The 12,640-nt window shown below is 41.8% G+C and overlaps 1 protein-coding gene across 2 annotated transcripts in view; it reads left to right on the plus strand.

The window, feature by feature from the left end:
• EFNB2 (ephrin B2) overlaps positions 1-12,640 on the plus strand; it is a 60,055-nt gene that overhangs the window by 17,914 nt on the left and 29,501 nt on the right. For both annotated transcript variants that reach the window (XM_077343770.1, XM_077343771.1), the window contains exon 2: positions 8,436-8,719. In XM_077343770.1, the coding sequence (XP_077199885.1) occupies positions 8,436-8,719 (284 nt within the window). The remainder of the gene's footprint in view (positions 1-8,435; positions 8,720-12,640) is intronic.

Below are 12,640 nucleotides of genomic sequence, written 5' to 3' on the forward strand. Positions count from 1 at the left end.
ACGATTCGGGTCCAAAGTTTGAAACTTTTCCTCACTTAAGATCCTCTGAGGCAAGGGAGTGTGCTTAATGGCTGTAACTTAGTCCCCATGGCTTTTGTGCTGCTTCGTGTTATTTTGTGATGCTGACAGGAGTGGAGTGGGACACTTCGGTTATAGTTGTAGAAAAGATGCTAGCTAGGGCCCATGTAATATCTAGAGGTCTAATTTGTGTTTTATTTTAGTTTCAGGGTAGTAGAATCTGGCTTGGTTCCAGACCAGGTCTTAACTTAGGTTAAGCGGGCTAAGAAATCTGTCAGAAAGGGCTCTGCTAGGCCTTCGTAGCTTGATAATAAAAAATGTACCATGTTTATTTCAGAAGACTCACTGCATCTTCCTGAGTTATTGCCTCATGTTACAGCCCATACAAAATAGTGGTCATGGGTAAGATTGTGTCAAAAGCACTGTGATACTCACCTATTAACAACAGGGTGTTATTCTTTGAGCTTTGACGGCCCAAGTATTTAAAGATTCTGGCAGTGAGAGGGCTGCATCACCTTTGTCATGCTAGTGCAGTCGGCCCACCCTGCCTTTCCCTCATACTACTGAGGGGAGATAGTGCCCTTTGTATTTTGCTTCTGGTGATGCAGAAGAAGTGTTTGAACATATACTGCACACTGCTTGATTAACCTTTCTGTCAAGGGACTTTAAAAGTACATTGGCTAAACTCAAGCAGGGGTCTGGCAGAACTGTTCCAACCCTTCCAGGAAGAAGGGAGAGCAGAGAATGTAAGATTCATGTCGTAAGAATCGTAAAGACAAGCTACAGTGTGGAAAAAGAACTTCAGTTCTTTGAGAATGTGGACGTTAGTTCGCTATCCCTGCTGGATCACACACGTTCAAATTAATAGAGCTGTTTTGCATTGGTGGTCTGCTCCTGGCAACCCCTCCCTACTTTTCTTCCCTAGCTGCCTTCTTTCAGTTACACCCACAAACCAGTCACCTTTTTATCTTTTCCCCTTTTCAGCTAAATTTGTTATTTATTTACTTCATTTGTACCCTAACTTTCACCCCAGTGGGGATCCAAAGCAGCTTATAGCATTCTCTGCCTGTGAGTTAGACTCAGTTGAGAGTTTGTGACCGGGTGAAGGTCACGCAAAGTGTCATGAAGTAAAGTGGAGTTTTGTATAACCATGCAGGTTTTCACGTAGTGGCTACTCTTGAAATCAACTGCCAGCTTGGTTGTTGTTGCTCTGCTGGCCCCAATGAGTTCTCCCTCAAAGGTCAAAGCAACCCTGTCCTTGTCCTTCCTATTTACTGACAGAAACTAAGGCTAGGCACAATTGTGGTTGCCTAGCAATGGCCATAGAAGGTACTGGTTTCTTAAAGCTACAGGTTCTGCTTCTGTTATTTTGATGCTTTTAAGACACACACGCGCACACACACACACACACACTCAAACTGTTTTAGATTTGAGATTATTTTTTTTGAAATTTTGGGCTGTTCTCAGATTTGTAGAAAGATCTGCCTTGTCTGTTCATGGTTCCAGTCTCTAGATTTAAGTATGCACATATTTGGCTGTATTGAGATCTTATTGAACTTATTATTGATGACACTTAAGTGAACTATTTCACTGAGAACACCTGATGTCCCTGCTTTGTAGGTAGTTCTGAAGATAAAGCAGTCAAGGGTGGAAAATTCTTAGCAAGCCAATGTTAATTTACATGTTTTCAAATGAGAGGAGCTCATTGATATGCTTTAAATTTAGAACACCTTGCAAATTCTTGCTGCAGTGTTCTGATACCTGCATTTTCAGAAGAATAAATTTTCATGGGTCTGATTTCAGTCATTTAGGAACTTTGTCCCCTTGAGCTGTCAAAGTAGATTCCAGTGTGATGTGTTATAAGCTCAGTAACAATAGCAGAAATATTTAATAAATTAAAAGCAGGTCTTAGGAAAACACTAATGAGTCTAGCTTTTAAAATACCACCCTATCATCATTTCTTCTGCGGCATCAAACTTCTAAATGGTATGCAGGGGTGGCCAAACTGTTGCTTTCCAAATGTCAATGGACTACAGTTCCCATGAGCCCCTCCCTAGCACCATTCTGACAGGGGCTCATGGGAATTATAGTTCATGGTCCTCTGAGGAGCCCTAGTTTGGCCACCCCTGGATAAGAAATCACAACCGTAACAATGGTGGGGATGGTGATGGAAACTGTCATCAAGCCCATTGCAACCAGGAATGCAATGGGCGCTAGGACCCACTGGGACACACACACATGCTCACTCTCTCTCTCTCTCTCTCTCTCTCTCTCTCTCTCTCTCAGCAGGCGCCATAGCAGGTAAGCAGGGGTTCCTTTGTGGCTTGGCAGGGTGTCTCTCTCTCAGGCATCTGAGAGCAAAGTGGCTAGTGCCCAGGGAAGGAGGGAGGGAGCTGTAGGGGAAGGGCCAATCAGGGTGTGGCCAGCACCCTGATTGGCTGCATTCCAACATGGACACCCCAGACATATTCCACCCCCCAGGATGTTTCACAAATATTAAGAACAATGGATAAGGATAGTTATGCTATTAACACACTTTTTAGTAAAAATGAACAAGCAGTAAAACAATGCCCGTGGGAAGGGGTTGACACATTTGATATTGGAACTGCTTGCCACGGTCCTTGAGTCAAAAGCTGGCGAGTCTTCGGCAAAGAGCGTCATCAGGCTGTGCCTCTTGGCTGCTGGAATGGATCCTAGCACCATATGCAGCTCCATATTTCCTGTCACAGCCGCCACGAGAAGGGTGAGTAAGACAGACAAAGGCAGATTACAACCAGTTTTGCTCATCATCTCCATCTGCTCCCGTATGCCAGTCCTGAGAGGAATATGTTCTGAGTCTCTCTGCCGTCTTGCATCCATTGCCTGCTTTGTGATTAACGGCACCGGCATTTTGCTTGTTTGTGCCCCTGTTTAATTGCAGTGGCTTCTCGTGGAATAAAAATGAAATAAAAATCTGCCATGAGGGTGAACAATAAAGCAAAGCAGCTGGAGGGCGGCTCTTTGAGGCTCCTAGTCTTTGTGCTTGGACGTGACGCTTGCATGCCATACCTTTGCTGTCAGAAAGACCCAACTGCTCAGACATAATTTACCCCCCCCCCTTTTTGGCACCCGGTGTGGGATTCAGGAGACTTCTGATCCTGTATGTTAACATTAGATACATTCCTTTTTGAGCTCAAGCTTCCCTCATGTAAAAATTTAAAAAAGAGGACTACCTTCTTATGTACACCTTTCAAAGCAACGCTGGGGAACCTGACTGGATTACAGCAATGAGAAATTCCTCAGTTTGGGTCTGCAGCCCATAAACTTCCCACAGGAAGGATTTCAGGGTTTTTAATTGCTTCAGCATGTTGCATCCAAACCTTCCGAATTCTTCACACCACGATCTGTACACTAAGTAGTATGGATTTAAGTTGAGTTAGTATTTCTACTTGGTGGCTTGCTGTCGTCATTCTGTTCATGGTCTGAACTTCTGTGTGTTTTTTCGAGTTTGTATAGTTTTGAAAATTTCTTTTTTTTAAATGTATTTTTTAATTTTTATATAGATATAGAAAAGAACAAGGAAATAATATATTTGATTACAATATCACCCCTCCCTCTACCCCCAAAGTCCCCATTTGATTGAAATTTCATTTTGCCAAATATTCCAAGTATATCTGTTGCCTGTAAATATCGTAGTTTTGAAAAGTTCGACTCTCTCTGGCTTGGTTCAGGTGCAAACCAAAGTTTGATGCTTTGGGGGAAAGCTTGTTAGAACCTCAAGGATAGGCCTTCTCTTCTCCACTTGTGCGTTGCCTTAATTCTTCCCAAATCAGGGACAAACTACAATTTGTCGTTACATATGAACTGGCAATCTGGCTTGGTTTTATTCTGCAAACCAGTAATCCAAACTCAGCCAAGGCTAATGTTCCGGTTTGCATTTAGAAGAAGAAGACTGGGTTTTTTAATACCCCACTTTTCATTTAGTACCAATTACTGCCCTCCCATCTTCGGTTTGCACTTACCTCAAGCAGGCATGCTTACCAGTCATAGAAGAAACAGTATATCTGCAATGTGGCATACCGTCAAATACCCAGGGAGAAAAGATTAGCTTATAATCACATTATGAGTCCTTTGTTGATTTAATTAGTGTACCTGCATTCTTTTCTCAAGAGACGTTGTATAGCATAAGACTGGGGATGTAGGATTCAAGGTCATACTGGGAAAAGGGTGGGTGGGGAGCAATTGCAATTAACCAGTGATTTAATCACCTAAAAGGGAAATTCCTAAACTACATTTGCCTGCAGATCACTTCCTGCAACCTAGGATATCATCACTGAAAACTATGCAAGTCGATGTATGTAATAACTGCATGGGTATGCTTCTGCAATGCATTTGCAGCCTCAGCATTGAGAAAAAGGATCATTCTTGGCTCAAATACATTTAGATCTCCCCAAATACTTTGCCTTTCTGTAGTCAGAGGTGGTGAGACTCAAAGCTGCTGGGTTATTGCACCATTTTGGCCTTCAGTGAAGAATTTCTCATGTTCTTTAAGAGATGCTCTAGAAATTAGAACTGCCTGGTGTAGTTGTTAGAACAGTGTTTTTCAACCTTTTGACCCTAAAATATTTTTCAGGCTTCATGGAGCCCTGGAATCAGGCCGGAAGTGGCAGGGTCCATTAAGGCAGGTTATAGGGGAAAGGTCGGGAAACCACTGGGGAGGTCTTATGAAGACTGAGAGCTCCAGGGAACTCTGGTTGGGAGTTTCTGGGTAAGAATATCAGGCTGGGCTTTGGGAAAATCCTTGCTCTGCCATGGAGGTTTGCTGGGTGACCTTGGACCAGGCACCCCTACCTCACAAGGTTGTTGTGAGGATAAGATGGAAGAAAGGAGAACAATGTGAGCTACTGTGGGCTCTTATCAGATTGAAAGGTGACGAATAAATGAAGCCAAGAAATAAGCTTGTCCCTTCTGCCCTTTAGTCCTAATCGAAGAGGCGAGAGTTTGATTATTGCTTCCTCCTCCTTCATTGGCGAGGCAAACTTTCTGGTGTAAATGGGGGACAGAACCTGTATAAAAAAGACTATAAATATTGACTTTTATGCCCAGTGTTCTCCAGTGTGACTATGGATGTAAAAAGCAAAACAAACCAGAAAATATTGTCCATTGCAGCAACTAACACCTTAACTTATTTAACTTTTTTTTTTTTTTTGGACGTGGGAAAGTCTAGGGCAGACAACTTAATGGGAAGGGAGTCATAAATGTTTTTTCCTGCTGCTTGTTGTGGCCTGGGTTTGAAGCGTTTCTGCAGGTCCTTCACGACTGATACCAGATTGCAAAACTGAAGCTGAATGTCTTTCCCTTCTCATTCAAAGTGGTAGCCGATTAAAGAGGAAGTACACAACATAAACAAGCAAGAAAGAAACAAAGAGATGAAAAGGGCAGAGGAAAAGCAATGTAGTCAGGAAAGACTTAACTGACCCAGCTCCTGTATCTTGCTGCTTTCCCACCCATACTGGTTTCAAGCAATCCAGGAAAAAAATTAAAATGTTCTTTTCCCTTATACTACCATAACAAAAACGGCTAGTTTTTTTTTTATGTTGAAGCTGAGAATTGCATGGAGGCCTATGGCATATTTGGAGGGGTGCTGTACCCCCTGGAAGATAATAGGCCTTGTTTGTTTGTGATACCTAAATGCAACCTTTCAGTCAATCTTATTACGACACATCTCATGTTCAGAATGTCTTTGGACCAAACTGTCATTACTTGAAGATTTGAGGTACCATAAACATTTTTAGACACGTTGAGACCTATCGCAGGTTGATCTTTAAGACTTTATCCAGGCCACCCACCAGATCCTTCCTCCCAGTACAGCTGGGATAGTTGGTGAGGCCATCTTTAATCAGATAGAGGATGAAGAGCTCTCTTTCAAAGCTTTTATGTTTGATTCAGCGCACCACAAATCTCTGTGAGCTTGGTCTTCTCTGACTTTCTCCGACAGAGAGAATGAGGATGTTAAATTGTAAAGCTAGCTATTGGATAGGACTGTTCATTAGGAAACCATTGTTTCAGTCTACAGAGACTTTTTCTGCTAAAGAAGATCTTTGAAGCTGCATGGCTGCTGAGAAAGATTTAGAATGAGGAAAGGGAGGTTTTCGGCTACAGGTATTCGTTGGGGGTATTGTATTAATAGGTCTAAAGACTGGCTTCCAACCATTAATTGGAACACATGCATCTTGGGGGCCGGGATGTGTGTGTGATTAGTTGAAACTACAGCAGCCTTTGTTCGTAGCAGGTGTGTCGGTCTTCATTCTGCAGTTGAATCAATATTACAAGCTGTTATTGTCATTTTAAAACATCTATTTTGTTAAAGGCTTGGCATTAAAATAAGGTCAGGCGCTTGACTGATGAGTGGCCAACTGTAAGTAATCAGAAATATTTGATGGGTCTCTTTGATATCAGACAGTAACAAAATGAGTATATGCTTAAGCAGCCTTAATAGAAGCTTTAATTTGCAGTGATTTGCTGAACAAATGGGGACTGTTTTTGAAATTAAAAAGTAGGGGATGGATGTGATACAGCGACTAGAGAATCTGCAGTTTGTTTCTCTAATGTCGGGAATATCGTGGGGAAAACTGGGATGTGATGGAAGTTCTCATAAATTCCCGCCCAGGAATCAGGATTGCGGAAAGGTGCCCTCTTGACCATCCCACCAATTAAAGGCACTCAATTGGTGGGTAGACAAGAGGGCTCTTTCCACAGAAGCCCCACAATCCATAGAATCCACAATCCCCTCACGGTTGAGCTTCACAAGGCAGTTGAAGACCGTTTTATTTAGAACTGTGTTTGACTGCCTTCGCTTTTATTATTAGACGTTTTTTAATCTGTGACATTTATGGGTTTTATAATAGTTGTTTTTGTTGTGTTCTAATGATGTTTGATTAGTATTGTAAGGTGCCTTGAATTCTGCAAGTCAGAAAAGCGGTTGATAAACACTTTTAAATTAATGAATGAATGAATTAATGCTATTTAGTTGGCCCAACACAATCTGAACCGCCCAGTCTCTATTGCTGTTAGCTTCCCCACATATGATTCTGATTCTAATAGCAGACGATGATGATATTACTTTGTCCCCAGACTGTAGCTGGTTGCTCATTTCTCTGGGTTAGATTTTCTTCCTGGGCAAAGCTATGGAGATTCTTCTCTCATGTCTGTAATGTAGCATATTTTTCCTAATATCCCCATGAGTTCTCCTTTTTCACTTGGCCATGGGTAGGCCAAGTGTATTACCAGACACTCGGGAAATGTTCTATATGTTCTGGTTTAACATAGCATTCTCCTTGGGTTAAACATCCTTTAGATAAGCGGGCCTTGAAGGTTAACACCAACATCTTGAACCTGATTTGAAACTCCACTGGCAACCAGTTCACCTGTTGGAGGGCAGGTCAAATATGAAACTTCCATGGTGTTTCTGTTAAGACCGAAGCAGCTGCATTTTGCACCAGCTGTAATTTCTGGGTCAGGGCCAAAGGTAGACTCACATAGAGCAAGTTACAGTAATCTAATCTGAAGGTGACCATTGCAGAGATCACTGTAGCTAGATCTTCCAGGGCCAAATAGGGTGCTAGTAGCTTTGCTTGGTGCAGATGGTAGAACATAGCCTGGCAAGCTACATTAGTGACCTGTGCCTCCACCAAGGATCCCCCCAGATTCCTGATGGAATGTAAAGTTGATAGTTGTACTCAGTCAAGCCAGGGAAAGCACACTTCCTCACGTACCCCTTTCTTCTCCAGCCACAAAACCTCCATCTTCATGGGGTAAGTCTCAGGTGACTTTGTTAGAGCCACTCTGTCATGGCTTCCAGACATCTGGCTAATGAATGTGGGGGTGTATCCAATTGGCTGCTCATTAACAGATAGAGCTGAGTGTCATCAATGTACTGCTGGCACCCATCTTTAGAGGGAGCATGTAGATATCAAATAATCTTAAATCATACATGAACAAGTATACTTTTAAAATTAAAATAAAAGGTGGCAGAGGCACTGCTATTCTTCGGTAATATTCCCTACTTCAGATAACATTTTAGTGTATTTCCCCATTTTTTAAAATTTTAATATAGGATGTGTTTGGAAATATTCCATAGTCTTGTTTTATTAGGATATATATATGTTAACACCACCCTCTTCCAGAAGGCTCAGAGCCTGGTAGATGATTCTCATAACAACAGAACCCTTTGGTATATTAGGCCAGAAGGAGGTGACTGGCTTTAATGCCCCCCAAGGGTCAAACATGACTTGGTGCTTGCACAGGGGATACCTTTACGTTTTTAGTTTGTTTGGATTATTGCATTTGTTCATTTCTCCCCTCCCTGCCCCTTAAAGTGACATATTTCTGACTTTAAAAAATCAAATATCTTACTATTGTTCTCTCATTTTTTTTAGATTCCTTCCAGGACAAGGACTGGTACTGTATCCAAAGATAGGAGACAAACTGGATATTATATGCCCAAAGGTGGACTCTAAAACTGTTGGCCAGTATGAATATTATAAGGTCTACATGGTTGAGAAAGACCAAGCAGATAGCTGCATTGTTAAAAAGGACAACACACCTCTACTTAACTGTGCCAAGCCTGATCAAGATGTTAAGTTTACTATCAAGTTTCAAGAATTCAGCCCTAACCTCTGGGGACTGGAATTCCAGAAAAACAAAGATTATTACATCATATGTAAGTGAACAATGGCGTTTGTTTCCTCTTTCATTTTTCTTGTCGCTTCTTTAATTTATTTATTGTGTTCAATCAAGTAAGTAGCTTAAGGGATTTGTATTCTCTTTTAAAAGTATTTTCATGACCGCTTATTATTAACATTCTCCCTCTTGTTTTAGATCCTGTCTTTTTTGTCATTGTTTGTTCTTTCTGGGATTTAATAGGACTGATGAGGGCTGGGCAATTATGATAGTGATGCTGGTAATGCAAATTATGGAAAGCGTTGGTGTCCTAATCTGTTTCCAGACAGTGTTTGGATGTAGGGGGAAAATCTGTGAAATAATAGGAATTGGCATCAGTTTATTCCATAAATTGAGTCAAATAAACTGCCAGTTAATTTAAACTCTCTGGTCTAAAGAATGTTGCCCCCCTACAAACACACATTCATGTATTTTTTGCACTATTATGCTGTTGCCGTTCTAAGATCTATCAATAAGTACCGAGTTATTTTACATATATAACATAATTTTCTGTTAGCTAAGCAAATATAACAAATGGGTGCAATAGCATGAAATCAGAATTTAAAACAGTCGATTAGAATAACTTGGTAATTCACCAATTATTTTGCTATTTATTTATTAACTAGTATCAAAGCCCATTTTAAAAATGGGCTTTGAAAGGGGCAGCAGGCAGGAGGGCGTGAGAGGATGGCCACGGCTCCCTTTGGGCCGCAAAGTGGGCTAAAGGCAGTGGAAAGCCCCCCCCTGCCGCCAGCGACATGGCTTTGCGGCCTGCAGGGCAGCTCCAAACTCTCCCCCCGCTCCCTCCCAGCAGGAGCGTACCTGTGGATGTGTGGTACCTCTCCTCGTGGGTGACAATGGAGACCATAGCCACAAGGCTTCTAGCAGGCAAGGAGGGAGGGTGGGAGCTGGAAGGAGAGGGCCAATTAGGGTGGATCCGGACAGACAGGGCCCTGGACAGTCTCCTCCCAGGAGGCTGTTTCCCAAATATAAGGGAGCGAAATATTGCTAAGGATATGCTTACATACTGCTTTTATGTATACTTTTATGTATGAGTGAGAGGTTAAAAATTTTACCTCCTGGAACCAGACCATTTTTCAGTCAAGAACTGGGTGTGTTTTGTTCATAAAACTGCAGAGAGCCCTGGACTCACTTGGTAGTGAGTCTGCCTATTTCACTAAGAGTTGTATTCCTATTTGTACATGGGTTGAAGGAAAAGGTGGGTGGGTTGTAGCAATGTTTTTTTCTCACTTTTTATGGTGCTTTGTTTGCAACTGCCTTGGTGGAAGTTAATACAAATATCTGAAATGTTCAGTTTCCAAGCTGCGTAATGGAAGTAAAGCCTTGCAACATTTAAAATAACTTAGAAAGTCAGAAAATATAATATGATTTTTTAAACTTAACAAAACTAATCAGTTTCAAATTTAGGTTGATTCTGACTCTTTGTAGTAAATTATAAATAAATTAAGAACTTCTTGAGCCATTGCACCAAAGAGCTGATGAAATGAAATAAGCAATATGAACAACAACAAAAAAGCCACTTGTAAATTTGTAAGATTATGTTAAAAGTATTTCCCATTTTCTGTTCTTTTGTTTTCTTTTGTGTGTCAGCGCTGAAGAGTTTACTTCTCTGGTCTGTGACTTTCCAAGGGAAATTTATCAGTGAATTTTGTTTTTACTTGAGTGAAAGCTGCCATCTTGAAACTAGAGACGGTTGCCGGTAGGCCCTGATGAAAAAGTGTAACATAAAAATGTCTGTCTGTGCTCAAATAGCAGGTTCTGAGGATGAAATATTTCAGTTATCTAATGCTATGGGGATTAATTCTCTACAGTAGACCAACTGTGACATAAATGGCACCATTTTAATTATGGCTTGAGAGTTATGGACACAAATGGAACTTCATGGTAGACTGTCAGCTTTATCGTATCTGTGTCAGTAATCCCTCTGAGTAAATCCATAAGTAGGACTCATTTTCTTCATTTTTCTATAATTATTTCATTATGGCAATAAGGTATAATAGACATTACATTTCCGGGAGGATTATGGCATTCTTAGGGGGTTATAGAATTCATTGTCCCTTCAGCTTGGTGCCTTGGAAATGCCATAGACATAATACCTCAGGAAAAATGCCGCTTATAGTTGGGACGTTTTGACAGAAGGCCAGTCCTGATAGGTACAGTGAGGTCTGATTTCAGATTGCCTGGGACTGTAAGATAAATACGTTCAGACAGTGTGATGCGGTGGTAAAAAGGGAGAATGCAGTCTTGGGCTGTATAAACAGAGGCATCACATAAAAAATGCAAGATGCCGCTGTATACTGCATTGGCCAGACCACACCTGGAGTGCTGTGTGCAGTTCTGGATGCCTCATTTTCAAAAGAATGTGGACAAAATTGAGAGGGTGCAGAGGAGAGCAACAAGGATGATTCAGGGCCTGGAGACCAAGCCTTATGAAGAAAGGCTGAGGAACTTGGGAATGTTCAGCATGGAGAACCAGAGGTTGAGAGGGGATGTGATTTCTTTAAGTATTTGAAAGGTTATCACTTGAGGAGGGCAGGGAGTATTTCCTGTTGGCAGCAGAAGATAGGACTCACAGTAATAGCTTTAAACTACACATGCAACAGCATGGCTAGATATTAGGGAAGAACATTCACAGAATAGTTAAGCAGTGGAATTGACTGCCTGAGGAGGTGGTGAGCTCTCCCTCAGTGGCAGTCTTTAAGCAATGGCTGGAAATATACTTTTGGCCATGCAGGCTGATCCTGCATTGAGTAGGGGGTTCGACTAGATGGCCCATATGGCTCCTTCTAACTTTATAATACTGTTGTTAAGGCACCAAGCAAACCATGAGCTAATGATTCACAACCAAACCACTATGAATCTATGATTGGTAGGTGAGGCTGTGCCTTGTGGTAGAACCTCTGCTTTGCATGCAGAAGAACACAGGATCAATCCCTGGCGTCCCCATTTCACAGGGTTAGGTAGTAGGCAGGCCTAAAGCCAGAATTTTTTTCTGTCTGTGGGAAGAGTAAAGTTTTTGTTAAGGGAGCAATGGAGGCACCAAAAGTCATAGCAGCTTCAAGGACTCTGTGTGCATTTGGGGATGCATTCTTCTAGGAGAGCCACAGTTATACATTTTTTAAAAAATGTTTCATAGATTGAACACAGAAGGAAGGGAGAATCAGTTGAAATTACCCCCTCCCTCTTCTTATGGAAACAGAAGCCTATTTCCTTTATGCTGTGGTCCCAAACTTTCTGAAAGCCTCTTGAGTATTTTGATTTTTTACTTACTCCTCCATTGCAGGGTTACCAAATGATCAGGAAAAACAGAGTCTAGTTTTCTCTTCTGACTTTAACAGTAGTATGACCCGAAGACATAAGCAGGTGATGCTTCAGGTGGCAGCGGAATAAGCTTAAAGCTGTATTCCCAGCGTGGTGTAGTGGTTAAGAGCAGTGGCTTCTAATCTAGGTCGGATACCCCCTCCACATGCAACCAGCTGGGTGACCTTGGGCTCCCCACAGCACTGATAAAGCTGTTCTGATCATGCAGTCCTTTCAGAGCTCTCTCAGACCCACCTACCTCACAGGGTGTCTGTTGTGGGGAAAGGAAGTTGCTTTGAGACTCCTTTGGGCAGCAAAAAAGTGGGGTATATAAACCAACGCTTCTTCTGTTGCCCATAAGTGCCTAAGCATCAGAAGCAGTATAAGGATCTGTTTGTAGGCACCTCTGGGAAAACCCCTGAAGAGGAAATGCAATCCAACCGTGAACGCACATGAAACTGCCCAGTGGTATATCTAGTATATTTGACACCCGGATTGGGTCAGTTTTTAACACTGCCCCTCTAATGACTTAATCCCAATGTGTATTGTAAATACACAGAAGAATGTAAACACACATTAATTTATGTTAGATGACCATGAT

Source organism: Paroedura picta, chromosome 6, assembly GCF_049243985.1.
Source record: "Paroedura picta isolate Pp20150507F chromosome 6, Ppicta_v3.0, whole genome shotgun sequence".
In the NCBI taxonomy this organism is placed as follows: domain Eukaryota; kingdom Metazoa; phylum Chordata; class Lepidosauria; order Squamata; family Gekkonidae; genus Paroedura; species Paroedura picta.